Consider the following 27,421-nt stretch of genomic DNA (forward strand, 5'->3'; position numbering starts at 1 on the left):
TCTCGACGTTTCCCCCATTTTTTTTGGAAATTCGCCTAGAGGATCTGGGATCCAGGTAGCCACCACTGAATCCTTAAAAGTTGCCCCTGATGTTTTAAAAAAAAAAAAGTTGCCCCTGAGCCCGAGGCCCTACGGGGGTGCGTCTCTTGCTCTTTGGGGGCTTCCCTAAACTCCTCCTGCTCCTTATCCAGTTGGGAAGCAGGATAATGAGGAAAGGTGAGGCACGCTTGGAACTGGAACGCCAGTCTAAGCTGAGAGAAGGGGGCGGGTAATCTTTCACCATCGCCCTTTTAAGGGATCGCTGGGCGCCGAGGGACTAGTGGGTACAGGTCCCAGTCCTTGCTTCCCCGAGTAGGAAGCAAGTTGGGGAGGAGGGTGGATCCTGGGCTGTGCAGTGTCTCCCAAACCACCACCTCCCGGCCTACCCACTAGCTGCTCGGAAAGGCTACTTTCCTCGGGGTGGTCCCGCGGCATCCATATCCCCCTCCCCTCCTCTCTCGGTCTCCGCCCCTTCGCGCAGAGGAGGCCTCGCCGCTTTAAGACCGGGGGTTGCGATTGACAAGCAATAAACGCGGAGCGCCGGGCTGCGCTGGAGCAACCCCGAGCTAGGGGACTCACGGGGCGCAGGGAGGCGGCCCCCAGCCCCCGAGCCAGCACCCACCCGAGGGCCCTCTTCGTCCTGGCACGGCACTTGGGGCCCTTTCTCTGCGTCCCACCTCCCCTGGCCTCTTCCCTCAGGCCAGTCCCCTCCCTCTCGCCCTCCCGCCCCCACCCCCCTTTCTCGGGTGCTCCTAGAGAGAGACCAAACCCCGCTGCCCATTGACGCTGGCCCCCGCCCCCGCGGCGAGGGCTCCTAAGTGACGTCAGGCACAGAGCTGGAGAGCTGTGAGGGGCTCGGGCGTCCGGGCGGCTTCTCTGGGGGCTGTGCGGATTCTGGGGACTTCGGAGCCAGGCATTACGTAAGAACCGCGCTGTTAGCTCTTCCGGGGGTGGGGGCGCAAGACAGAGGTTGCGTTGGTCCTCTTGGCTCCCCCGCCACCTTGGGAGGTCAGCACCTTAATCTTTCCTGGGAGGGGGTCCTGGGAAGGGGGTGTGATGCTTCTTCGCTTCCCAGGTTGTAGAGGGGGCGGGTCTGGGTCGGGGGCCAAGGCTAGGATCTGGAGACCTGGGAAGGGATCGGTGCCAGGAGCGAGGAGCCAGGGCCAGAAAGTTAGGTCAACTAAGGGGGGGGGGGGAGTGAGGACGGGGTGGGGGTGGGGGCGCAGCCATTCAGTGACCTCATCCCCTAGTCTCTGGCGGGCGAGCAAGCAAAGAGCCTTCTTTGATGGCTCGCAGCACACCCCCCTCCTCCCAGGTCCTAGCGCCCAGCGCTTTCGGGCTGGGCTCTTGGAGCGGGAGGGGGGCGCTCTGATAGTCGGTGCTTGCAGACCCTTCCGGCCACAAGACCCAGTCTGTCTACCCCTACCCACGACCTGTCGGTCTTCAAAGTGCCTTTGTCAGACCTTTCTCCTCTACATCTCTTTGTATGGGTATTGACGGAGCTTGGAGGAAACCTCCCCCTTTCTCGGTGGGCCCACATCATCTACAGACCCTGGGTAGTGTGGATAGCCTGGACGTAGGGGTGAGAAGGCGCCTGGGCCCAAGGTTTTGGAAGCTGAGTTGCGGGTTCCCAGATGCCTGGGCTCCGGACCTTGGCTCAGAGCCAGGCTGGCTTGCCTGGCACTGCTGTTCTCCTGTGGGCACAGCCGGGCCCCACCCTCTCGGAGGCTTGGGTGGGGGTAGGGCAGAGCTAGCCGATGCCGTGGGAACCGACTCCCCAGAGGGAAAACCCAGGCAGGCTAGGCAAGACTTCTGGGGACAGGATCCTCCCTGCCTCTCCCCACCTTCCACCCTCTGGGGAAGGAGGACATCTGGAGTTCTCTTTGCCAGCAACTGTCAGAGAGATTAGCGCCAGCCAGGAGAGGGCTGCAGGTTCCAGGTCCTTGGGACCTGGGAGGGGGTAGGAATGGAGCCCTCCTCGATACTGTCTAGGAATAGGACAGCAGGGTTTGGTGCCTGGCGCACTAGCTGGTACAGTGGATCCTGGGCATTGCTCCCAGCCTGGGTGCTAGCCTGACAGGGGGTGCCCTTCCTCTCCCTGAAAGCTCCTTTCTTCCTTGTTCTCAGGGGCAGATCCAGGAGGAAGGGGAGCCATCCTTCCACTTTTGTAATTTCTGCTACTTGAGCTCAGATGACCAGCTCAGGCCTGGGAAGGTGATAGGAGGAGAGAAGATTTTATTAAAATCAGGTAGTGGTCCCTCTAGGGACCTTTTGGTGGGGGAGGTGAAGTTGTGGCTCCCCCCACTCCCAGGGCCCAGTAGCATTCAGTCCTAAAGTGGGCACTGCCAGCTGCTTCCCTGCACTCCCCCACCCCTGCTGTGAGCCACCGCCTCCTGTTGTCAAGGCAACCAGGAATTAGGGTTTTCTCCAGCAGCACAGGCCCAGGAAGGCAAAGTGAGGAAGAATGGTGGGTTACCCACCTGCACCCTCCCCTGGAGAATGAGGGATCCAACCCCAGCTTGGGGAGGACCTGGGATGGGAACTGGGTCTGTAAACTCCATGGCTGGTTCTGCCCAGAGCCCCTGCTCTCCTTGTCCCAGCTCCGGCTAAGAAGGGGCAGGGGGAGATAGAGGAAGCAAGAGAGGCCTTGGGGATGTATGACATCATTTCTGTCAGACAGATGGACAAACGTTTGTGGAGCATTTACACTGCGCTAGGTCTAGGATCCAGAGGCAAAATAAAACTGATGTGGTTCTTGACCCATGGAGCTTAAAGTCAGGGAACACCCATCTTTCCTGCTTTTGACTCAAACTGGACTTTTTCCCACCCTTTCTCTCTCTCTCAAAAAAAAAAAAAAAAAAAGACAGATGGTAGGCAGAAACAATTTTTTTTGAGTCATAAAACCTGGGTTTTCATTGTAGCTCTCTTTATTAGCTTTGTGACCTTGGGCAAATCAACTAACCTCTCTGATCCTCTGTCTCCTCCTCCTTGGAGAAATGGGCATGTAATATCTGCTCTTCCTGCCTCCCAGGACTGTGGGATCATTTAGTGTCAGGGCAATGCACTCTCCCCTACCTCGTTGGGTGATCCTGAGGGGGAGGCCCTTCCTAATTCCTTCCCCATTGCTTTGCCCTTGTGCCTTCTCAACCTCCTCTCTCCCGTCCTCCAGGAGAGCCATTTCAGAGCCCTTGCTGATTTCACCATGCCAGTTGCCGCCACCAACTCTGAGTCTGGTAAGAAGGGAGTGGGGATGTCAGTTTATATCAGTGGTTCAGAGGGTGCCAGGCAGGGTGGGGGCAGCAGTCAGGCACTCCCACAGCTCCCTGTAGGAACAAACTGCCCCCTGCCGCGGCTGCTCCACCCAGCTGCTCAGCCATTTCTTAGGCAACTTCTATCACCCTGCTGCACCTGCCCCAGGGTGGGGCTGGAGACACAGCACAACTCACCTCCCTGGAGGCCAGGGGAATGCATGCTCTGGAGAAGTCCATGGTGCAGTGCCCACCAGATGGGTAGAGTGAACTGTCACGTGCTAAGATGGGAGTGTGTGTGTGCTGGGGCACAGGAAGCTGTGCGTGGAGAATGCCAGGTCAGGAAGCCTCGACTTAGTTCTATAGGAGGTTTTAGGGCAAGGGTGTGGGTCACCCAGACAAGCTAGGAAGCCTCAGGAACAAGCTGTTTAAATTCTTGGAGCCTGCGTCTCTTCTTCTGTAAAGAGGTGGAAAGGCTATGACAGAGAAAGCACGTTACCATTAAGAATATTCACAATTATTATGCTGTGCTGCTGAGTTGTTACCTCATTAACCTGTGACCCTGAGTCAATCACCTCCCTTTTAGGACCTGGGTTTCCCCATCTGGAAGATGAAGTGATGGGACAAGATCAGTGTTTTTAACTTGTATTGGTCCTGAATCCCATTGAGAATCTGATGAAAGCCGAGGGTCCTCATCATAGACAAAGTCTTCTATGCACAAAATCTGCATTCTACTCCAGGGGTTCAGGGACGGCCCCTTAAGTGCATTCAGAGACCCACCAGGTGAAGTGCCCTGTGCTAGAGGCTTTCCAAGGGCCCTAACAATTGTAAACTGCTCTTGTATTGCTCTGATTTCTCTGAATTTTCCCCTGCCTGCATGCCTTCTACCCATGTAGCCCCTTCCCTCTCTCTAGGCTCTGCTGCTACCTCTGCAAGATGTTCCAGGCCCCCCAGTTCGGTTAGATTGAGTCGCCTGTTCCTCTCCTTTGACAAACTGAACTAGGAAAGTGAAGGCTGCTGTGAGTGGGCCAGAGCCTAAACTGTGACACCCTTGTCCCCTAGGAAAGGCCTGTTCTCCATGCAGTGGCAGGACTGTACCAATGTCCCCCAGCTTCTGCAGTCTTGGAGGGCTCAGTGCCTCCCCCCGCTGCTCCAGCCCGCCTGGGCCCCTCTGTAAGCTGCTTAGGGGTTAATTAAGCCCATCCCTGAGCCTGTGATTAAAGGCATCTCAATCTGGGACTGTCCAGTAAACCCATTAATAGTGCCTGGCAGGGGTGTAGAGGGAGGGGAAGGCCCAGCAATTTAGTTTCCCTGCTGCAGGCCTCTTGATAGGCCCTGGTGGGGTGGGGGACAGGGCAGGGAGTGGAGCCCAGGGGGTGGGTGTGAGGGCCTGCTTCCTCTGAGGACTCCTGGGGCACCTGCTCCCTTGGGTGTTGTGCCATGGGCTGCTTTGCCTTTCCATATTCAAAGGAAGAAGGATAGGAGCAAGCTGCTTAACCTCTTGGAGCCTGTGTTTCCTCCTCTGTAAAGAGGTGATGGGAGACTCAAAGCATAGGAGTCTTGTCTTTCTCTCAGGTGGCCCTCTGTGCCTGCCCTGGGGCTGGACTTGGCTCCTGGCCTCAAAAATCTAATGGTGGGTTCTGCCCCTTCTCATTTGGTGGTCATTACACTTCCCATGGGCCTGATAGACAGCTGCGCCCCTGCCTCTAAGGTCAGGTTCACCCTCCCCGTCCCCTCTGCCTTCCCCCAGAGATCCTTGCCTTGGGCTCTGCAGAGAGTGAAGCTAGCAGGGTCCTTCCACCCTTACCTACGTGTCAATATGGCCACTATCATTGTGGAGAGAGGGAGATGGTGTGGGTGTATTCCTCTTGCAGAGAGACCCCAACTCTATTTCTAGTAAGGTGGAGGAGTCCTTTTCCTGAGGGTTAGAGATACAGGGGTGTTGGCATGGGCTGAGAGTTTAGACAGCTTACCCCTGCACTCCAGTCCATCAGCTCTGCCCTCTCTTCCCCCTTCAGCTGGTTCCCTCCTTTCTTTGAATCAAGGCTGGGATATGGGGCTTTCAGTTGGAGCTGTCCCTTTAAATCTCTGGGTTAGTGTCCTAGTGTGTAATCCTGCTTGCTGCCATGGCAACCAGGGGTGTGCTGTGACCTGGTGTCACTCCTCAGGGAATGGCAGTCTGGTGGCAGCAGCAGCGCCTAGTGGTGGCTTCATGGGTACAGGGTCTCAGAGGAATGAATGGTGGCTCTGGGCTGGGGTAACTTTCAAATCCCCCACCCTCACCCCCTCCCCCCGGACCCCCTGGTCTCTGCTCCCTCACCTTTTCCCTTCCCCAATCCCAAGATGCCTGACTTGCCCACGGGCATCACCCCCTTAAGCAAGGGGGACCGCAACTGGAAGATGGGGAGGGAGAAGCTGCTGCTGAGATGTGGGGTCAGAGGGCTTGGGGCGCCCTTCCCTGCCCACAGTGGTGCCACCCCTTTCCCTCCTTCTTCTCCCCCTCACCGCTTCATGGCTAGCAGCTGGGGGAGGCATTTGGGGCTTGAGGTATTTGTCCCATGCCAAAGTGGTGCCACAGCCTCCTGGCGGAGGACCGAGAGTCGTTCTTGGTGGCTTCCTTAGATCCTGAGGGGGTCATTGTAAAGGAAACTGGGCTTGGAGAGGGGACTGAGAGGAGAGGTCGGAAGGCTCAAGAGGAGGTGGCATGGGGTGTAACAGAGAAGGGACTTGCGGGGGGGGGGCGGGAACAAGACGGGGCCAAGTCCCCACCCGCCTTGGGTTTCTCACGGCTGGGCTGGGAGGGGAGGGTCTCTGAGCACCGCTCCCGTCCTGAAGGGGCTGCACGCTTAACCCCCTCCCCTTGCAAACCTTCTCTCAGCCGCCTCCTCCCCTTTTAGTGGTAGGTACTAAAACTGGGGGATCCTGCCACCCGTGGGACGAGGACCCTCCCACCGCCCCTTCCCCGCCTCTCTGATACAGTCGGGGCTTTGGCCAATCAGCAAGGCGGTCAGACAGCTGAGCCTTGCTATTGGCTGACCCTGCAGGGGGCGCTCCCTGAGTCCCGCCTCCTCCAGCGCTGCCAGCCTCTGGCTGGGAAGGCGGCGGGGGCGTGGAGGCTACTCCGGGACCCCTGGGCCGGGTGGGGGGCAGCCATGGCCGGCAGCCTGGGCTGCGGGGCCTCCTTGGAGGGTATATCCCTGGGCTCCTCTGAGGAAGTCGAGCTCCGGAGGGAAGGTAGGGAAAGGCGGGGTGGCGAGGCTGGGGGCTGGTCCTGCGGGCTTTGGGGCATCTGGAGAGGGTCCCTAGGAGCGGGCTCTCGGGAGGCTAAGGGTCTGGGGGCGCGGCCCTCCGGGAGCGCTGGCCTGGGCTGAGGGCACCAACTACCCTGGCTCAGTCCTCCCGATGGCTGGCAGGCTGGGGAATCTGTGTGTGAGGATGACTGGAGAGGGCGGGTCCCAGGATATCCTGGCAGAGCGGGAAGGGTTCCTGCCCTGGCCTCTTTCTCAGCCCACTAAGGGCCTTGCAGGTGTCTGACCAATGCCAAGCCCAGGGCTGAGCAAAAGGGGTCTGGAGGGCAGGCGTGGGTGTCTTTTCTGGAGAAGGTGGGAAGGATGAGGGGGAAGAGGTTGGGAGGCCAAGAGTCCCTGGACAGTAGCTGCCAGCTCCAGTCTCAGAGCCTCCTCCTCCCCACCCCCATTCCGTCCTGGAGGAGGGGGGCACTGCCGAGAGCAGTGAGAGTTGCCAGGGACTGTACCCACCACCCCTCCTCCTCCCCGGTTTGGGGGCTGTTATGCAGATGTAGGCGTGGGTAGCAGGGTGGCAGAGTAATGATACCCCCTGCCCATCTCTGCCCCCAGCTGGGCACACTCTGCTTCTCCCTTCCTTCCCCCAGAACCTGCCACAGCCAGGAGCTCCCACCTCTGCTGGTGGGGGAAGACAGCCCCCACCTCAGACCTCAGCAGTGGCCCAGCTTCAGGTGTTCTCAAGCCCTTGCTTATGTCCCATCCCAGGCTGAGGGTTTGCTGATCCCTGGGATGACTTGGTCTGCCCTCTGCCCTTGGGTGTCCACAACCATCCCAAGCCCCAGGGTGCCTGTTTCCCCAGCTCCTACCAGTGTTCTGGGCCTCAGCCTTGGCTTCCTATGATCTGTATTAACTTCTGGGTCATTGTCTTTCAGAGCTGAAGGGCCTGTAGATACCAACCAGTTTAATCCACCCATTTTACAGGAAGGAAAGACTGAGGCCTGTGAGGGACAGTGACAAGTGCAAAATCACTCTGAATTAGTGGCGCAGCTGGTACTGGATACTGGGTAGACCTTGACCTCCTGCATGGCTGCCTGCTTGACTTGCACTCAGGGACATGCTTCAAGCACCATTTCTCTCATCCCTGAGCCCGCCTCGTGCAGGTGGCTGAGTCCTGTGGCTTCAGCCCATCCAGAGGTTGAATGATGTGGTTCTCTGGTTTAGGGCAGAACCTGGAACCTGACACCTGCTTTCTTTTCTCCCCTCCCCCCACCTCAGAGTCCACTTCCTGGTGCCTAGAGCCTTCCACTTGCCCAGGCTAGCATTACCTAGGGCCTAGAGAACAGGCCAAGGAAATTGCCCCTCCCCTCTTAGGGCCCCTGCCCCAGGCATTCAAGGAGTGCCAGGAGTGCCAGGCAGAGAAGTATGTGCTGCCGGGGAGAGGCTGTCTTCTGTGGGATATGGGGTAAGGCGGGCAGGGTTTCTATGGTGTGTTTGGGTCCCCTGTGCTCAGCTGGCACTTGTGTGTCTCACTGCCTGCTCCTTCCCTCCAGCCATGCAGCAAGTCCTGGACAACCTGGGATCCCTCCCCAATGCCACGGGGGCAGCCGAACTGGACCTGATCTTCCTTCGAGGCATTATGGAAAGTCCTATAGTGAGATCCCTGGCCAAGGTAGAGTGCTCCAGGGAGGCTGGCACAAGGGCACTGTGCCTGGGGAGGCATAGTGTGTGTGGGGATGTTAGCCACAGGGGTGCTGGGAATGGGGCATGTGGCACCAGAGACCCCCAGAGGGGGGTATGCATGGACATCCATGCCCAGGTGATGAATCTGAGCCACTGCAGGTAGGGAGGCTGCCCCCACGCCTGACTGGTGAATGTGTAGATGTGCCCACATGGTTGGGTGTTTGGTGACTGCCAACTTGTAGAGGGTATGATTGGTTAGGGGTGAGCATGCCTGTGCTTTGGAATCTCCAGAGTTCATCCTGCTTAGCTTTCTGCCTTTGGGCATTTTGTGCAGACATCTATCTAAGGTCACCTGCCACATATCAGGTGGGGGAGAGACTCACTAAAACAGAAAGTTATAAAGCACTTTGGTAACAGCAGTGATAGAGGCAGATGCGCTAGGCGTTTGGGGAGTGTAAAGGACAGATGCCTGACCCATCCCAGGGTGGGTAGGGAAGACTTCCTGGAGGAAGGGCCATTTGTGCTGAGTCTTGAAGTATGAGGAGGAGGGGCAGGGCATTCCATGCCATGGAATGTTGCTTGAGCAGAAACAGAGGTGAGAAAGAGCCCGAAGTGTACAGGAGCTGCAAGTGTCAGCGTGAGGCTGGAGCTTTAGGTGTGAGACAGGGAGTGTGAGCTGTGGAGATGTTGGCAGCTGTTGGCAGCTGGTGAAGGGCCCTGGGGGCTATGCCTGGGGCTTGGGCATCGTCCTGTGATGTCCTGTGAGCAACTTGGAGCCTTTTGTGGGTTTTAAGCATGGGTGTGATGACGGCACACAGGTGTTTTAGGAGCATCCCTCTGGCAGCCACAGGGAGGATGGTTGGAGGGTCATGGCTGGAGTTGGAGAGACCAGCGTCGGGGATGGCCCTGAACTAGACCTGTGGTAACAGGGCTTGAGGGAGGGGAGGATGAAAGAAATATTTAGGAAGTAAATTGGCAGTACTTGATATTTGGGTGTGGAAGGTGAGGGGTGCGGGTAGACACGCCCCTGGGATTCTGCACAGGGAAAGTGTGAGGCTGGTGCTGCCTTCAAGTGAGATAAGAAGCAAGGATAGACTGGGGAGGGGGCGATCCTTCGCTGAGGAGGACGAGGAGCACTCTCAAGGCTGGGAGTCGCAGGGAATCATGCTAATGGCTCAGATTTCTCAGGGGAGGCGGGCAGTCTTCTGCTGGCCATCAGGGATCAGGGGTTGAGTGGAGCGGGGCGGAGGGGGAGATTTGGAAGTGAAGGTTCAACTAATTAATAACTGAAGGAGAGAGAGGGAACCCACCAAAGCCAGGGAGCAGGATCGACAGGGCTCCAGACTGTCAATCCCAGGGTGGGGGTGACTCAGGCCAGAGACACAGAGGGTGGCTTTGGTCCAAGGCTTGTGCTCTATGGGGGCTGTGGGAGGCTGAGATGCAGGGAGAGGTGAGAATGGTCCAGAGCATCACCTCTGGGGCCGAGGTTGGGAGGGGAGGGGATAGTGGCCAGGAGCAGACAGAGGAGCAGGGAGAAAACGGAGGTGAAGGCCTGGGGGCTCTCCGGATTTGGGGATAGAGTGTATAGCTGGAAGAAACGAAGGCCGAAGTCAGAGAGAGGGTTGGGAAGTGAAAGATTTCCAAGGAGGACAGTTCTGGGGGTGACCTGACAATCTAGGATGTGGCTGCAGTGGACGGGAAGGTCATCGATGTTAAAGAAGTCTAGGAATTGGGACTTCCCTGGTGGTCCAGTGGCTAAGACTCTGTGCTCCCAATGCAGGGGGCCTGGGTTCGATCCCTGGTCAGGGAACTAGATCCTGCATGCCGCAACTAAGAGCCTGCAGGCCGCAACTAAAGATCCAGCACGCCGCAACTAAGACCCGGAGCAGCCAAATAAATAAATAAATATTTTTTAAAAAAAGAGACATCTAGGAATGGAGGGCTCGTGGGATGGGGTGTCTACACAGGTGTTGGGGTGGGGAGGAGACTGGAGGCAGTCCCAGGGTCTCCAGTGAATGGTGGTGAGCGTAACCAGGAAGTTGGCAATAACAGTGATGGCGGGGAGGGGGAGGGCGGTACAATCAGGTGATGGGTCTTCCACAGGGTGAGGGTGGGGACTCTGTCACAGGACAGCTGTGGTCGGCCCTGACATGGGGCATGGAAGGGGACCAGGCTCCCTTGCTACAGGGGATGCTGTGTCCTGGGGACACAGCTTGGTATGTTGTCATCTGTGGAATGGCTGAAGACCAAGGGCAGTCGTTAACGATGGAAGATGAGAGGTGTGAGAGGGTCGCTAGTGGGAGGTTCTGGGGAAGAGAAAACTGAGCAGATTGTAGGGGACTGGAGAAAGGCAAGTTGCTTCTCATTCGGTGGTCAAGGATTGGATTCATGTGTTAAAAATCAAAACAAGGAATTATGCATGTTTCATACAGAGAGATTACGAGCTCCTCGAGGACAGGGATGTCTGCTTGATTTGCTACTGTATCCCCAGAGCGTAGAACAGTGCCTGGCACATAGTAGGTGCTCACTGAATATTTATTGAACTAGTGAATACAAGAGAGTGTGTAGAAAAAGCACATAACAGACCTCTGAGTACCCACCTCCAGTATGTGAATGCTGGCTACGTTTGCTTTAGTTCTTGCTCTTTCTTTTTAAGAAATAAAAGCATGATCCAGTGAATGCCTCTCCCCTTTTCCTCATTTCCACTGCTTCCCCTGCCCACAGGTGACCCCTGGCTTGAGTCGATGATGCCGTTCCCCTGAATGTGTGCCTGTCTTGCCTACGCATGTATTTAGATGTAAACAATGTGCCCCTGTTATATGTGGTTTTAAGCTTTGTGTAATGGAATGATAGCGGGAGCAGCTATGGTTTTTGAGATTTCTGGTTCATATAAGTAATATAGTTATTGACATGCGTAGAGATATAGATTCATTTGAACTGTTGTGTGGTATTCCAATAGGTGAATAGAGCCCAGCGTATTCATTTACTGGTTCCCCTACTGAGAGACAGGCACAGTGTCGCGGACTTGCCTCTGTAAAGCACAGAGCTGCCGTGAACATCCTCATATCCCTCTGCTTCTGCACGTGGGTGAGAGTTTCTCTAGGGTGGACACTTGGCAGTGGAGTTGCTGAGTATGCACATTTGAACCTCAACGTCTGTAACCTTCCAAAGCTGACTTCACAGTTGGATTTATTAAACCACATCATCTCTGAGTCACTCTAGCGATTGCTTCTATAGCGGGACAGCCAGTGAAATAAGGAGGGGCTCTCGGGATGCAGAACCTCTGGGTTAGAAGATCCTGTAGCCAGCACCCTCCAAAGTGTGACCCTCCCACCCCCACCCCCATAGCATTCCTCTCTGATGGCCTCGTGGAACCCATTTGACAGCTCTCCAAAGATGGGACTGCTGGCTGGATGGCTCTGTCCTTCACTTAGTCATTGTCATCCGTCCTCTATTCAACAAATATCCATGGCCTGCTCACCAAGTCCCAGGCACAGTGCTAGGGCTATGGCAATGAACTGTCAGAAAGTTTATTCTTCTCCTGAGGGAGCCCGAGTCCGTCATTTTCTCACTGAGCCCTGCAATGTCCCAGTCCTGGGACCCCTGCCTGATTGAGAAATTACCAATGTGCTGTGTCAGACCGTAAGTAAACTCCCTTCTCCAGAAGTGTTCTTGGGGTAAGCCGGCCAGAATTTCCTCCCAAGAAATTCCTAGAATGGTTCCAGTTGTGCATTAACACAACAGAAGGTAGTGTGGACATGTCTTCAATGCTGAGACCCCCGTAAGAGGCTCAGGGGCTAAGGGAACCCAGTGACTTCTCTCTATCTAGCTGTGAAACAAACAGGAAGTGAATCTCCATAAAGGCCCATCTGAGCTCAGTAAAAATCTTTCTGATCCCTTTATGCGTGACCCTTTACAATGCAACTTTGCCAGTCCTCTCATCAAAAGGGAGAGTTTCTACTCTTCAGTCTGGGCTTGACTGTGTGACTTGCTTTGGACAACAGGACCTACTTCTTACTCTTTCTCACCTATTTTTTTCTTTTTTTAAAAATAAGTTTGCTTCCTTCAACCAAGGGAACGTCACTGCCCTTTTTTTAAAAAAATTAATTAATTTTTATTTAGGGCTGTGTTGGGTCTTCGTTTCTGTGCGAGGGCTTTCTCTAGTTGCGGCGAGCGGGGGCCACTCCTCATCGCAGTGCGCGGGCCTCTCACTATCGCGGCCTCTCTTGTTGTGGAGCACAGGCTCCAGACGCGCAGGCTGAGTAATTGTGGCTCAATTACATGTGGGATCCTCCCAGACCAGGGCTCGAACCCGTGTCCCCTGCATTAGCAGGCAGATTCTCAACCACTGCGCCACCAGGGAAGCCCTCTTTCTCACCTATTTTAATGATTATGTATACACAGATCAATTTCAAACCTATTAGACAAAGTACTTTGATCAAAGGTCCAGCTGCAAAAGCTTGGTGGCCCAGAAACCCACAGGAGCGGAGTCCAATTGGAACCCCATGTGGTAGCTATTCACCTCCTTCCCTTACCCTGATGACTCTCCTCTCCAGGGATGCGGCAGATGATGTGGGAGGGGCTACACTGGGTAGATCTGGGACCAGGGAGGAGCAGGTCCCTGAGGGGACAAACCCAGAGAGTTACAGGTTCTGAAGGAAGTCAAATTTGGCAGGCAGATCACAAATCCAGAGGGTTGGCTACAGATAGCAGGTGGCAGCCCTGGCAGGTGGGTGACATCTGGGAGCTCTGACATGGACCCAGTAACAGGTGTTCCAACAACGGACAAGGCCACGGTGAGAAATCAAAGGCAGATGACATTCAGAAATTTAGGTAAATTGTTACCAGTGGGGACATCTGCCAGCTGGGAGGCCTGTGAACTAATCCACATGAGATGAAGAAGAAAAAGCACAGGGTTTGGAGTCAGAAGATTCACTGGCTAGCTGTGTGACTTTAGTAGGTCTAAGAACCTCTCTGAGCTTCAGTCATTTCTTCTGAGAAACAGGGATAACGATGCTTACCTCTCAGAGTTGTGGTCGGGATAGGGGGAGGTCATGGATGTGGAAGCATTTTTAAGCCATAAAGAGTTGTTATAATGCAGTCTTGGCCATTGGACTAGAGTTCATAGGGAAGACTCCAGTCCTGTGGTAAGCGGGAGGTGAGAGAGCTGGCAAAGCAAGGCAGAGCCTTACAAGAATGAGGGGCCAGCAGGGTCACTAAGATGGAGACTCTGACCAGGGGACATGACAAACAGAGGCTACAGTGGTGGGGAGCCCAGCGCATCAGTTAGCTTTTGTTGTGTAACAAACCACCCCACAGCACAGTCGCTTAAAACAACTTTGATTTATGTCTCATGATTTTGTGGATCGGTTGGGTGGTTTTTCTGGTCTGAGCTTGCTCAGTTGGATGGGGTAGTCTAGGATAGCCTCAGTCACATGTCTGGTGTCTCAGCTGGGAAGACTGCAATGTTTAGGATGGTGTGATCTCTCATCCTCTAGGAGGGTGGCCCAGGTTGCTTCACATGGTGGTCTCAGCAGCAGTGGAAGACCAGCCCCCAATCCCAGGCACTTTCCAAGCCTCTGTTTTGCATCACATTTGCTATTGTCCCGTTGTCCAAAGCAGATCACACGGCCAAATCCAGGTTGAAGAGTCCCTTTATTTTCTGGCTCACCACTCTCTGGACTACTTTCAGATTTTGAACTACTTAATTATGAGCCTGGGCTTCAAATGAGAATTCTGTCTCCTGATCAGAGAGGTTGGAGTGGGAAGGCAGAGGGAAAAAGATTTTCAAAGAACGGCTGTGTGGCGTTTCTGCATCTGCAGTTTACATCCGGTTCTGGATCGGGAGCTGGCAGATCTGGGTTTAAGGGCCGGCTCTACCATTAGCCAAGTGTGAACCTGGCCCAAGTTTCTGGTCTATAAGGAGCTTGAGCCCCTGCTGTGCTGAGGGTGATTTTTCAGAGCCGAATTAAGCAAATGGTTACCACAGAAATTCAAAACCACTCTCCTGGCTGTGGGGCCTTGTGCCTCTAATACTGTAGTGTGTGCTGTATAAGAGCACGCTTTCTAAAAACAGGCGCCCAGATAGTGACACCACAGCTGTGGGGACGCTCAGGAAACTTTGACAGGAGTCCCTGCTGTACACCCACGAGCTGTGAAAAGGAATTCATTTTACCCATTAGAGCCTCGGATACTTTATTGGGAAAATGGCCTTGATACTATTAATCTCATAGGGTCATTGTGACGTTTAAGTGGAATGTCTGTCAAGTGTGTTATTTTACCATCAGACATGTATATACCCCCTGGGAGAAACTCTCACATGTGCACCAGGAGACATAGACTGGAATGTTCATAGTAGTACTGTTTGGAATGGCAAAACCTGAAACGACCCAGATGCCTTTCAAGGAGAGAGGAGATGAATCAGATATGGCATAGTCACACGATGGACTGTAATACAGCCATTAAAGTGAATGAACTAGGACTTCCCTGGCGGTCCAGTGGTTAAGACTGCACGCTTCCACTGCAGGGGGCGCAGGTTCAATCCCTGGTCAGGGAAATAAGATCCCGCATGCTGTGTGGTGCGGTCAAAAAAAAAAAAAAGAATGAACTAATGTGATATGGGAAAAATGAATGAATCTTAGCAAAATAACATTAAATGAAAATTAATATTAAGTGAATATGTGTTCACCTAATATGAAAAATAAGAGTAAATTTTTGCAAAAAAATAGTAAGTGAAACAATTTTTCACTTAATACTAAGTGAAAAAAAAAATCAGGCCTCGAGGAATCATATATAGCACGATTCCCTTTTTTTAAAGGTTAAAATAACTAAAAACAATATTTATTTTAGGAATATATTGAATACATATAGATATAATAAAACTATGTAAAATGAGAAGCCAGGGCATGATAAACACAGGGAATCAAGATGGTGGTTTCTGAGTGGGAGGGGTGGGTGGATGGGTGCGTGGGGCATGTGATTAGATGTAGGATATTGTCAAGATCCTCCTTTATGGTTTAAGTGGTGGGTACTTAGATCCTTGTTTTATTATTACAAAAGTACCTAATTTAATACCAACCAACTCAAAGGAAGCCGTGCACAAACCAATGATGAGAATACATCATGAGCCAAGGATATGATTAATCCAATTCTGAGTTCCCAAAGTCCCAGAAAAGTATGTTGCAAATTGTGACACATGTTGGGTGTTCTCAGTATTGGTCAATCAGCTGTTTGGATCAGCCTGCTGGTAGTGTTTCTTTTGTATTTGAATGATTAAATGTTTAAAGTTTCCTCTGGCCCATGAAGGTTGAGCTTGGAGAGCTGTGATCTTCCATCTGTGGGTAAGACATCTGGGGGGGCCACAGGCGGAGGAATGGATCAGCCTAGGGGGAGGGGTCATTCAGTCAAAGGAGGGAGGTAAAAGGCATGGGAGACACACTGGCTTCCTGCTTGGTTAGGTGAGGGCTTCTGGGGAAACTTGTCCTCCTCATCCATGGAGCAGAAGATGCTAAAGCTAAAATGGGCAACCTCTATGCTTCTCACGTAACCTGGGCCAGAGCTAGCTCCCATTAACCCGAAGGAGCCTGACCAGCGTCACCATGGTGAGATGGTTGCAAGCCTGAGTGCCTTTATTTATTCTTGAAACATTTCCTGGGGCCTTGGGCTCTCAGCATTGTCTAGACACTGGTAACAGAGTCAGGGATGCTCTGTGGGCTGTGCTGAGCTTCATGAGTGAAGATCACATAGGGTTTGGTGGAACCTTCTGGGGCATGTCTCTGCCCTCTGGCTTTTGAGGATCATCAAGGCATAACGGGTCTCCGAGTACTACTCCTTTGCCCCTTCAATTGTCTGTTTCCCCAGCAGGGAACCCTCTGCCCAGCCAGACTGTAGGAGTCAGGCTGAAATGCTGCTCCCCCAGCAGAGGATGATTTAGCGACAGTGGGGCCAATATGCCTCCCTGTGTGGGATGCTGTTTCCCTGGCCCGTTTGGGGAAGAGAAGACAGGAAAGGAGCGAGACTTTATTGAGCACCTGCTGTGTGCCAGGCACTGTGTCCATCTCACCAAATCCTCAGAGTATCCTTATGAGATGTTATTAAAATCTCCCCATCTCATGGGCTTGGACAACTTTCTATTATGGAAAATTTCAAAAATGTTTCTTGAACCCCCATCATCCATTATCCTACTTCAACATTTAACAACTCATGAACAATCTTGTTTTATGCATACCTCCACCTCCTCCTCCTCTCTCTCCTGAATTATTTTGAAGGAAATCTCAGACATAATTTTATCTGTATTTCAATTTGTATAGATAAAAGATAAAGAGTCTTAAAAAAATTCACACTATCATTATCACACATAGAAAATTAAGGAATAATTTTCTTATGGATTTTTATTAAATGGTATTGGGATACCTGGATAGTCATTTGGAAAGATATCAAAGTAGATCCATACCTCATACTGTACATGAAAATAAACCTCCAAGAAGATCAGAGATTGAGAAAACAAACCATACACATTCTAGAAGGAAACATGGATCTGTGTGTAAGGAATGCCTTTTTAAAAAACTATGCCTCAAAATTCAGATGCATAAAATGTTAATAAATTTAACTACATTAAATATATATTTTTTGCATTGACAGAAAAACATAAGCTGAGTCAAATGACAAATGACAAACTGGGGGTAAATATTTGCAAGAGGTATTACAGATAAAGGGCTTATTTTCCTAATATAGAGAATGTTTAAAGTGAGAAAAAGAAAGAAACAAGATCTGATGGAAAAATTGGCAGAAGACATGAACAGACAGTTCACAGAAAAAGATATACAGATGGCCTTTAAACATATGAAGAGCTGCTCAGTTTCACTCATAATAAGCAAAATGCAAATCAAATCCCACTGAGAGATGGTTTCTCATCCATGTGATTGGCAGACATTCAAAGGTTTGATCACACACTCTGGTGGCAAGGCTTCAGGAAAGTTTCTCATATAATGCTGGTGGGATGGCAAAGTGGCACAAGCCCCATGGAGGGGAGTTTGTCAATATCTAACAAAACCACATGTGTATTTACTGCTTGACCCAGCAAGACTTGTAGGAATTTACATGAAAGATCTTCTCCACAGATATAGAACAGCTATGCCAAGGCTATTCACTGCAGTTTTATTTGCAATAGTAAGATATTAGAAACAACCTAAATACCCATTGAGATTGGTTGAATAAATTATGGTACTCCAGTCACACAGTCATGCAAATGTAGTGATTGAAAAATAACAACAATAAAGGAAGATCTCCACAGAGCGGCATAGAGTGATTTCCAGGGCATATTGTTAAATAAAAAACCAAACAACAAACCAAACCAATTAAACAAACAAAAGCCCCAAGGTATCAGAGAGTGTACATAGTGTTCTACCTTTTACGTAAGAAAGGGAAATATTTATTTATTTTTGTGGGAAAAAACCCAGATAGAGTAAACCAGAAACTAATGAAGATGGTTACCTTTAGAGTGTGGGTGTAAATGGGGTAGAAGGGATGAGGATGGAAATGAGACTTTTTTGAGTTTACTTTTTACATAGATTTAAAATTTGAGGGACTTCCCTGGCGGTGCAGTGGTTAAGAATCTGCCTGCCAGTGCAGGGGACACGGGTTCGAGCCCTGGTCCGGGAAGATCCCACATGCCGCGGAGCAGCTGAGCCCGTGCACCACAACTACTGAGCCTGCACTCTAGAGCCCGTGAGCCACAACTACTGAGCCCGCACACCTAGAGCCTGTGCCCCACAACAAGAGAAGCCACCGCAATGGGAAGCCCGTGCACCACAATGGAGAGTAGACCCTGCTCGCCGCAACTAGAGAAAGCTCGTGCACAGCAACGAAGACGCAGCGCAGCCAGAAATAAATAAATAAATAAATAGAATTAAATTCTTAAAAAAATTTTGAACCATGCGAATGTTGTACATATTAAAAAAGATTAAATTAAAAAGAATGAAAAAAGCACACCCTGAAATTAAGCGCAGATAAGTGAATTTATCCATATTTCAAATTGTTAGCATAATCCTACAGAAAAAGGAATTAATTTAAGTAACTTTTTTCTCGCAATATTCTGACTGTATTCCCTAAGTGGGATATATACTAAGGCTGTACTATTTAATATAGTAGCCACTAGCCACACGTGGGTATTTATTTAAATATTTAAGTTAAAATTAAAATAAACTAAAATGCTGATATATGATTAAAAATTATGTTCCTTAGTTGTCCTAGTCACATTTCTCAATAACCACGTGTGGCTAGAAGCTACCACAGTAGACAGCCCAGATATAGAACATATCCATTAATGCTGTAAGTTCTTTTAGACTATTCTGAGGACAAAAAGAATGCAGATAAATCTTGATTTTTACTTAGTAGTTTTGTGATAGGTAGTAGCAATAGTTTAGCAAATCTGAAACTTTTTTGAATATTGAAGGACAGAACAAATAATTAAAATATATTAATGTTCTTGGGGAAAAGTTCTCACCAAAGGAGAAGGGAGTTACAAATACGGAATGGGGGAAGATAAGGAAAGTATTGTAGAGTTTGATTTTAATTAGAACTGTCAGAATCAACTAACATCTACTGAAGTGATGACACCCCAGAATCAATGAGCACTGAGTGCCCAGATCTTGGTTCCTAAATACCATTTCCCACCAAAAGGAATCAGGGTTCCTTGGGGAAATTGCTGATTCCAGAACCAGGGTAGGGAAAGTACAAGGTGAGCTCATGGTGGAAGGAAGACATGCTCAAGGACTGATGGGAACATGTCAAAAGGCATGCTTGGGGCTCCCCTGGACAAATGTGGGATAGATTGAGACAATGAAGGTAGTGATGGTGATGGATTAGAACACAGTGAGTAAAAAAATCCATAGTCCATAAATATGGGGAGAGAGAGAAAGAGAGAGAGAGAGAGGGAGGGAGGGAGGAGGAGTGGGAGGGAAAAAGGAAGAGCTTTTATAATAGAATGCCAACTAAGACATGTAGATAATGACTATTTTGCAACCCCCCCCCATATAATAATAATTGATTCAGGCAAAGGCCATAAATGGATACTAAATCCATTAGTGAATGATTGTTGGGGAACAGAATAGTCACACAGTCTAAAAGTGTGGGAAAACCACAAGATCACTTATATAGAACTCTTGCCGCAATGATTAGCCTGAGTCTAAAGGTGAGGAAGCAATCAGATAAATCCAGTTCTGGGGCACTCTACAAACTACTGGCCTGGACTCTTTAAAAATGCCCTGAAAGACTAAGAGTTATTGGAGTCTGTTCTAGATTAAAGGAGAATAAAAAGACGTGACAACCAAATTTAACATGTGATCTTGGTTAGATTGTAGATCAGAAAAATAAAGCTATAAAGAATATTTTTGAGACAATAGTGAATATGGACATGGACTGTCTATTAGATAATATTATATCAGTGTGTCAGTGCTGAATTTCTTGCATGTGATAATGGCACTGTAGTTTATATAGCAGATCTCCTGTTTGTTCTTAGGAGATTCATGCCGAAGTACTTTGAGGCAAAGTACTTTTTGTCTGCAACTATCTTTCAGATGATTCAGAGGGGAAAAAAAAGTCTCCATGTATATCCCTGAAATGGGACTCCTTTCTTCCCACTTAACATAACTCTCCCCGCTGGGCTCATCACTGGCAAAGGCTTCCTTTTCCCTTTTCAGAGCACCTTGTCACGGAGCCCACCTTGTCATGGAGCCCATGCTCATTGTCATGGAGCCCAGAGTCAGTAGAGCAACAAGAGGTGCAGGGCCTTCTCCTGGTACCATGTACTGATATCTTGTCCCCTTCTTCACTGGGAGCACTGGGCTCAAGGCTTGGAGACCCAAGTTAAAGTCCCTGTGACCTTGGGCAAGCTTCTCCACTTCCCTGGCTTCCTTAATCTGGGCTACAGGGTATCCAAGACCCCACCCAACCATGATGTTGGGTGGAAGAAGCTGTCCTTGAACTCAGTTGCTTATAGGGTTCTGGACGCTGGGGACAGTTTGATGATTTTAATGGCCCTCTGTGGCAAGAGATGGAAATGAAATTTTAGCCTTTGGAGTCTCTCATCCCTAAACTGAGTCCCCATCCCTGTTTTGGGGGAGAAAGGAGAAAGCAAGGCACCTGTGCGCATGTGTGAGTGTGCTTGTGTCTGAGTGAGTGAGGCTCTGAGACTGATACCAGGAGCAGTGCTGTGGATGGGGTCTAAAGTCAGCATTTGGGGGTGGGAAGATGCCTGGGAGCTGGTGGGGGGGGGCGCTGTTTGGTACCCCAGGGCTCTTGGGGAAGCATCAAGTTTCACCTGTTCCGCCCCCACCCCCAGGCCCATGAGCGGCTGGAGGAGACGAAGCTGGAGGCCGTGCGGGACAACAACGTGGAGCTGGTGCAGGAGATCCTGCGGGACCTGGCGCAGCTGGCCGAGCGGAGCAGCACGGCGGCTGAGCTGGCCCGCATCCTCCAGGAGCCCCACTTCCAGGTCTGGTCCTCTCCCGGGCTGCTGGGGTGGCCCCGGCAGGAGGTTAGAACTGGGATGGGAAGGGACCTCGGGGCACTGCCCCATGGTCCCTCCTCTTCCCCTCACCTCCCCAGTCCCTCCTGGAGACGCACGACTCTGTGGCCTCAAAGACCTATGAGACACCACCCCCCAGCCCTGGCCTGGACCCCACGTTCAGCAACCAGCCCTTGCCTCCTGGGGTGGCGCCGGCAGGAGGTTAGAACTGGGATGGGAAGGGACCTCAGGGCACTGCCCCATGGTCCCTCCTCTTTCCCCCACCTCCCCAGTCCCTCCTGGAGACGCACGACTCTGTGGCCTCAAAGACCTATGAGACACCACCCCCCAGCCCTGGCCTGGACCCCACGTTCAGCAACCAGCCCTTGCCTCCTGATGCGGTGCGCATGGTGGGCATCCGCAAGACGGCTGGAGAGCATCTGGTGAGGGCGCTGGGCAGCGCCAGCGGTGGAATCTCGGGAGGGGGGATTGAGAGTAACCGGTGGGGATCAAGTGTGGTCAGGAGAGGGCTGAAGATGAAGACGGGATCAGCTCTGCCCAGGGTCGGGCGCCAGCACACCCAGGAGACCGCAGACATTGTGACTCTCTCCATTCTGCCCACTTTCAGTCCACTGGTGCCCCTGTAAGTAAAGAATTTGGGCAGAAGATGGCAGAGAAGGTCGCTATGAGGGTGGGGGTGGAAGGGTAGAATGGAGGGGCTCTTAAGAGACCCATTTGAAGATTCTGACTTGGAGCAGTTGGCGCCTCATCATACCCGCCCTCCGTCCCCCAGGGTGTGACATTCCGCGTGGAGGGTGGCGAGTTGGTGATCGCACGCATTCTGCACGGGGGCATGGTGGCTCAGCAAGGCCTACTACATGTGGGCGACATCATCAAGGAGGTGAACGGGCAGCCGGTGGGCAGCGACCCCCGCGCGCTGCAGGAGCTCCTGCGCAACTCCAGCGGCAGCGTTATCCTCAAGATCCTGCCCAGCTACCAGGAGCCCCATCTGCCCCGCCAGGTGGGCCCCTCCACCAAGCCCCTCACCCAGCACAAGGCCCAAGGGGTGGCTGAGCTTCCCGGCGGCCAGGGTCACAGGCCTCCTGGTGGGAGCCCCTCCTCACCAACCAGTGTACTCAAAGCAAGATGCATCTGGTGAATGCGGTCACGCGTTTGCCCTAGTCTTGGGCACTCATGCGCATGTGTAAGGGATGTGCGCGCATCTAAAGCCTGGAGTACTTGAGTGTACAAATGAATTCCTGCATCGTGTGCAGCCCTCCATGTGCCTACGTGTAGGCACGGGTGCCCAGAATTGGGTTGTCATGTGTCCTATACAGCTGCCTTCAGGTTGGTGGATTGTGGAGGTCTCGCTGCTCTGCTCACCTCTCCTATTGGCTGTCTAGCCTTTTGCCAGAGCCCTCTCCTCCGAGGGAGGGTGTAGGGGGACGGGGGGATCTTGCATTAGGTACCAGGATCATGTTCCTTACCAGGTGATCCCACCTTCTTGGTGGGTAGGGCCAGGGCCCCAGGCCTGAGCAGATCCCCTATCCTTCTGAGTCCTTTTGTTCTGGATGCAAAGGGAGGCTGGTACCAGGGAGGTGGACCAGGCAGGCCTGCGGCATCATGCCTTTAGATGGGCAGTGCCAGGGTCTCTTTCATCTTTGTGAGGGGAGGGGTCAGAAGGTGAACTGTGTGACACTCCCACCTCCCCACCCTCGGGGTAGGGGTGGCAACAGGAATGGGCATCGCCCCCTCCAGCCTTCCCCTGCTTCTTCCCTTGACCCTTTGCCAAATCCCTGGCCCAGGTATTTGTGAAATGCCACTTTGACTATGACCCAGCCAGAGACAGCCTTATCCCCTGCAAGGAAGCCGGCCTGCGCTTCAATGCTGGGGACCTGCTTCAGATTGTAAACCAGGACGACGCCAACTGGTGGCAGGTGAGCCCTGGGTACCCATGCTGTCTCTCCAGGGATGGTGTCAGGGGGCGGTGAGGGCTTACTCAGGCACATCTTTGTCCCACGGTCATTTCAGGCGTGCCACGTAGAAGGGGGCAGCGCTGGGCTCATCCCCAGTCAGCTACTGGAGGAGAAGCGGAAAGCCTTTGTCAAGCGGGACCTGGAGCTGACACCCACCTCAGGTACAGTCCTCCCCCCAGACCTCTAATCTGGGATCTGATGTAGCCCTGCCTGGCCTCACTTGCTCATCTCCTTATGGCCAGGGACCCTGTGCGGCAGCATTTCAGGAAAGAAAAAGAAGCGAATGATGTACTTGACCACCAAGAATGCAGGTGGGTGTTGGGGGCCCCTTCCCCCATCCTCCTGCAGTGCCCCCTCCCTCCCCCACCAATGACTTGTGCCTCTCCTGGATCTGATGCCGCCAGTCCTGTCCCTAAGCCCTGCCCTGTTTTTCCCTCCTGCCCTTGGCCCCAGCCCTCTTATCCTTGGCCTCCCTGAGAGCCCAGCCCCAGCCCCTTCACCTGATGAGCAGTGCCATCTCCCTGTGTCCAGAGTTTGACCGCCATGAGTTGCTCATTTATGAGGAGGTGGCCCGCATGCCCCCCTTCCGCCGGAAAACCCTGGTGCTGATCGGGGCTCAGGGTGTGGGCCGGCGCAGCCTGAAGAACAAACTCATCATGTGGGATCCGGATCGCTATGGCACCACAGTGCCCTGTGAGTGGGGGCTGGGTCCTGCTGGGTGGGAGGCAGGGAGCAGGGGCTGCCCTGGGGGCCAAGGCTGGGTCCACTGAATGGGCATCTGCGTAGGCCCCAGGTTAAGTGATACCTTTGGGTGTGAGGTGTGTGGTGCACGCCCTCTGTGGGTGGATATGGGAACTGCAGGCTGGGGAGGGCAGGGAACCATTTGCCACGTGGGTGGTGCTAGCCTTACCTTTCCTTCTCTCATGTTTCACTTGCTAAAAGCCCAGCTGGGAACTCATGTGAAACAGGGCTATGAGCTGTGTGTGGCCTTGTGGAAAAGAGGGCTTCTGGTGACAGAACCAGAGGCAGGAACCTGAGTGCTGACCCCAGGTCTGCTTGGCCTTGCTGTGTGGCTTTGGGCTGCACATTGCCCTCTCTGGGCTTCAGCCCTCCATCTGTAAGCACTGGGTTAGAACAGTGATTTCTGAAGGTCCCCTCAATATGGACGTCTCGAGTCTGTGGGTGCCAATGGTGAGGGCGAGGGCAAGGTGTGCGGGAAGGCAGCAGGGCTGCTTGGTGCAGGTAGAGCACGAGCACGTGTGTCTGAGGTAGTGTGGCCTGCCTGTGCCCATTCGGCCCCTCCTTCCCCCTAGACACGTCCCGGAGGCCCAAGGACTCAGAACGGGAAGGCCAGGGTTACAGCTTTGTGTCCCGTGCGGAGATGGAGGCTGACATCCGTGCTGGGCGATACCTGGAACATGGTGAATACGAGGGCAACTTGTATGGCACACGTATCGACTCCATCCGGGGCGTGGTCGCTGCCGGCCGGGTGTGTGTGCTGGATGTCAACCCCCAGGTACTGCCTGGCCCGCTCCTTCCCAGCCTGCTCAATACCTCTCTGGGTACTCTGCTTGCCCCCCCAGTATTACCCCATATATTTCCAAGTACCCCCCCTATAACCCCTCAACTACTGCTAGGGACCCAGCCCACCTAGAACCTCTTTCTCAGCCTCCTGGACCCCCAGTCACCCCATCCCCAGCCACCTGCCAGCTATTTTGCCATTCATCCCCAGGACTCATGTCCCAGAGCCCCAGGTCCACATTCTCATCTATTCCCAGGTACCTGTTCTCACCCCCATCACCCCAGATGTACATGGGGACATACTCCTGACCCTCCTCTTCTGCAGGCAGTGAAGGTCCTGAGAACAGCTGAGTTTGTCCCTTATGTGGTGTTCATCGAGGCCCCTGACTTTGAGACCCTGCGAGCCATGAACCGGACGGCGCTGGAGAGTGGGGTGTCCACCAAACAGCTCACGGTGAGGGCCTCTAAGGTGTGGTGGGAGGGGTCTAATGGCTGATTGGGGTGGTGTGGGGGGCCAGCCAGAGCCGAGGAAGAGAAGAAGGTGGTGTCGGGAAGGGGAGAGGCGCCCACCTGAGGTACCACTGAGGTAAGACTTGCGAATCCCACTTTATAGGTGTGGGAATGGAGGTCTGAGCGAGGAAGTGAAGTGTAGAGTCAGGGACACAGCTGGCCCGGGGCACGGGAGCTTCTGCCAGGCCCCCTGCTCGGTACACTCTGTGGGAACAGGGCTCCAGGGGAGCCGGTGGGAGATCTGTGGGCAGAGGTGGGCTGTTTACAGCTGGGGGTAAAGCTGAAGGGAGGGAGGAGGCCGGAGGCTGGAAGGCTGCCTGGAGGGACCAGTTAGCATCAGGGAGGAGGCAGTGCAGGGAAGAGAGGCTTCAAGGCAGATGTTGCAGGACTCCAGGGCACCCCTCTCCCCCCAGGGACCCCTTGGAACAGCCTTCCCCAGCAGGTGTAGGGTTTGCAGAGCTCTGAACTCAGGGGTCCCTCTGCTGGCCACTTATGATACTGCAGCTCTCAGGCCCCGGTCAGCTGCTCAGACCCAGGAGAGAGGTCCGGGCTGGGCTCCCCACTGCTGCAGCCTGCTCTGGCCACAAACAGGGCCTACTGGAGCCCCTGGGACACAGCTGGGTCAGTCCTAGAGCTTCTGCCTCGGCTTATGTAAGTCAGTATTCAAGTTCCCTTCCCACCCTTGCCGGTCCAGCTTGGGCTGGGTCTGGAGAGGGGGTTGCCTCAGGCCCTTGTGGGTGGCCCAAGGACCAGGCGTGGCAATTGCCTTTCAGGCTGTCTAGGTAAGGGGACCTAGTCAGACTGAAGGGAGCACTGGCTTTGGAGTCAGGCAGACCCCGTTCAGCCATTGGCTGGCTGTGTGGCCTCTTTGTACGTCAGTTTTCTCTGTCGTAAATGAGAATAATTAGTCCTGCTTGCACAGCTGTAGTGAAGATTACGCTAGTTGCCAAGTGTTTAGTGCAGTGCTTGGCACTTCCTAAAGGTTATTTCCTTCCTCCCTTCCCACCACCCATCTGTCTGTCCACGGTTACAGGAGAGCTGCCTTGGGGCATGCAGGGAGGGGCTGCTGCCTCCCCAGCCAGGGGGTCCGTGCCTGCCATGGTTGGTACTTTGGGCTTTGGGGAGGGGGCTAGATGGGGCAGGCTGTGGGTCCCCCTGACGCTGGGGGTGCCAGGGGGATACTGATGGGCGGGAGGTCCCCTTGTGCTGGCAGGAGGCGGACCTGAGACGGACAGTGGAGGAGAGCAGCCGCATCCAGAGGGGCTACGGGCATTACTTCGACCTCAGTCTGGTCAATAGCAACCTGGAGAGGACCTTCCGTGAACTCCAGGCCGCCTTGGAGAAGCTGCGCACGGAGCCCCAGTGGGTGCCCGTCAGCTGGGTGTACTGAGCCTGTTCTCCTGGACCTCGGCCCTCTGGGTTGTGACCCAGAACCCTGAATCCGTCCTCTTCCCAACCGTGAGCCCCAGCCATGATCCTCAGCTCCCGTTCCCGGCGCTCTGGCTCTATCCCTGGGTCATGGCCCCGAGTCTGGCTTCAGTGCAGGAGGCGTGCACTGCCAGGGAGGTGGGTGTTCGTGGGGCACCTCTGTGCCCAGGTGCTACCCACTCCCGACGTTCACTGGCCACCAGATGTCCCTCGCTGAGGGCCAAGCCGTGCCCCGGAGTGTCGGAGTCGCCTCCATAATGCTCAGTCCAGAGAAGAGAAAAGCTGCTTTGGGACCACGTGGTCAGTAGGTACACTGTCCCCACCCCTCTCGCCAGTCACTTTTTCTCCTCTGGACTGGCCACCCTGACCCCACTCCTGGGCTGTTCCTACTTCTCGCCCATGCAGCCTAGGGGCAGGCCTTAGGCTGGTTCCCTGTGGCCAGGTGTGTACGCGGCCCCCCGGCAGCTAGGCAAGCCCAGGCGGCGGTGCCAGCCTGGTGCCATCCTGAAGGCTGGAGGAGCCGAAGCACCAGCCAGTTGCCGCTCCCAGGGAGCAGCGCAGTTCTCTGCCCCCTCGGAACGGGGCTGGCTCCCTGTCCTTCCCTCATGCACAGCTTTTCACTGCCGAAGTCTCTCCACAGACTTCTCCAATGTGCCCCTGACAGGCCAGCTCTGCTCCCCGCAGGGCAAGGGCGGCAGGGGCCTGCGGGCTCAGCCCAGGCAGGGGTGGGCTGGAGGCCGAGCCCTGTGACGAGGAGCCTGACGGGAGAGCTCCCAGCCCTCTGTGGCCCATGGTGGGGGCGCGTCTTGGCTCCCTGTCCGTGGTCATTGTCCATTTTGGTCTCTGTGGCCAGGTCCAGGTGCCCACTCACATGAGGGCGGCCTGGGCGCTGAGGAAAGGGGAGGGCTGGGCCACGGGGCATGGCCTTGGAGGATGTTTGCTCCCCAGCAGACTCCCCGCACAACTCCAGGGGGCGCCATCCACACTGTAGTCTCCACAGCTTACGGTTCCGCAGGCTGCGGTGCCTAGTCTGTGTTTCTGCCACTGGTGTGTGTGTCAGGCTTAGTTTTTGGAGAGGGGAAGCAAAGGGTTGTTGTGCTTTGGAGGTCACTCTTTGGGGCCCCGTTTTTGGGCTCCCCATCAGCCCCCCATTTCTTATGAGACCCTTTTCCCAGATTCCAGAGGCTCGGCCCTCCCCAGATGTCTTCCTCCGCTCTCCTGTTGTCCACCGACCCTCAATGCCACCCTCCAGTCCTTGAGGAGGGCAAC

At 53.6% G+C, this 27,421-nt stretch overlaps 1 protein-coding gene across 3 annotated transcripts; it reads left to right on the forward strand.

The window, feature by feature from the left end:
• The first annotated feature begins 3,226 nt into the window (after nucleotides 1-3,226).
• MPP2 (MAGUK p55 scaffold protein 2) lies at nucleotides 3,227-26,201 on the forward strand. 3 transcript variants are annotated; one of them, XM_061175852.1, is made up of 14 exons: nucleotides 3,242-3,272; nucleotides 8,083-8,206; nucleotides 8,479-8,504; nucleotides 19,712-19,755; nucleotides 20,553-20,705; nucleotides 21,011-21,160; nucleotides 21,511-21,738; nucleotides 22,523-22,654; nucleotides 22,749-22,854; nucleotides 22,936-23,004; nucleotides 23,225-23,386; nucleotides 24,007-24,209; nucleotides 24,540-24,668; nucleotides 25,938-26,201. In XM_061175852.1, exons 1-14 carry the CDS (start codon nucleotides 3,242-3,244, stop codon nucleotides 26,112-26,114), a joined length of 1,734 nt encoding a protein of 577 aa, XP_061031835.1. In that variant the 3' UTR covers nucleotides 26,115-26,201. The 3 variants fall into 3 exon arrangements, with proteins under 3 accessions (XP_061031833.1, XP_061031835.1, XP_061031834.1); XM_061175850.1 differs by lacking the exons at nucleotides 8,479-8,504; nucleotides 19,712-19,755 and having other exon boundaries at nucleotides 3,227-3,272; nucleotides 8,083-8,201; XM_061175851.1 differs by lacking the exons at nucleotides 3,242-3,272; nucleotides 8,479-8,504; nucleotides 19,712-19,755 and adding an exon at nucleotides 6,440-6,521 and having other exon boundaries at nucleotides 8,083-8,201.
• The last annotated feature ends 1,220 nt before the right edge of the window (nucleotides 26,202-27,421 follow it).

This window comes from Eubalaena glacialis, chromosome 19 (assembly GCF_028564815.1).
Source record: "Eubalaena glacialis isolate mEubGla1 chromosome 19, mEubGla1.1.hap2.+ XY, whole genome shotgun sequence".
Classification (NCBI taxonomy): domain Eukaryota; kingdom Metazoa; phylum Chordata; class Mammalia; order Artiodactyla; family Balaenidae; genus Eubalaena; species Eubalaena glacialis.

What these genes read in the sequence shown, in the direction of transcription:
- MPP2 (XM_061175852.1), top strand. Translation starts at nt 3,242, where the DNA reads ATGCCAGTTGCCGCCACCAACTCTGAGTCTG. An exon ending in TCCAGGAGCCCCACTTCCAG is followed by an intron (nt 20,706 to 21,010) that starts GTCTGGTCCTCT and finishes CCACCTCCCCAG; the next exon opens with TCCCTCCTGGAGACGCACGA. An exon ending in CTATGGCACCACAGTGCCCT is followed by an intron (nt 23,387 to 24,006) that starts GTGAGTGGGGGC and finishes CCTTCCCCCTAG; the next exon opens with ACACGTCCCGGAGGCCCAAG.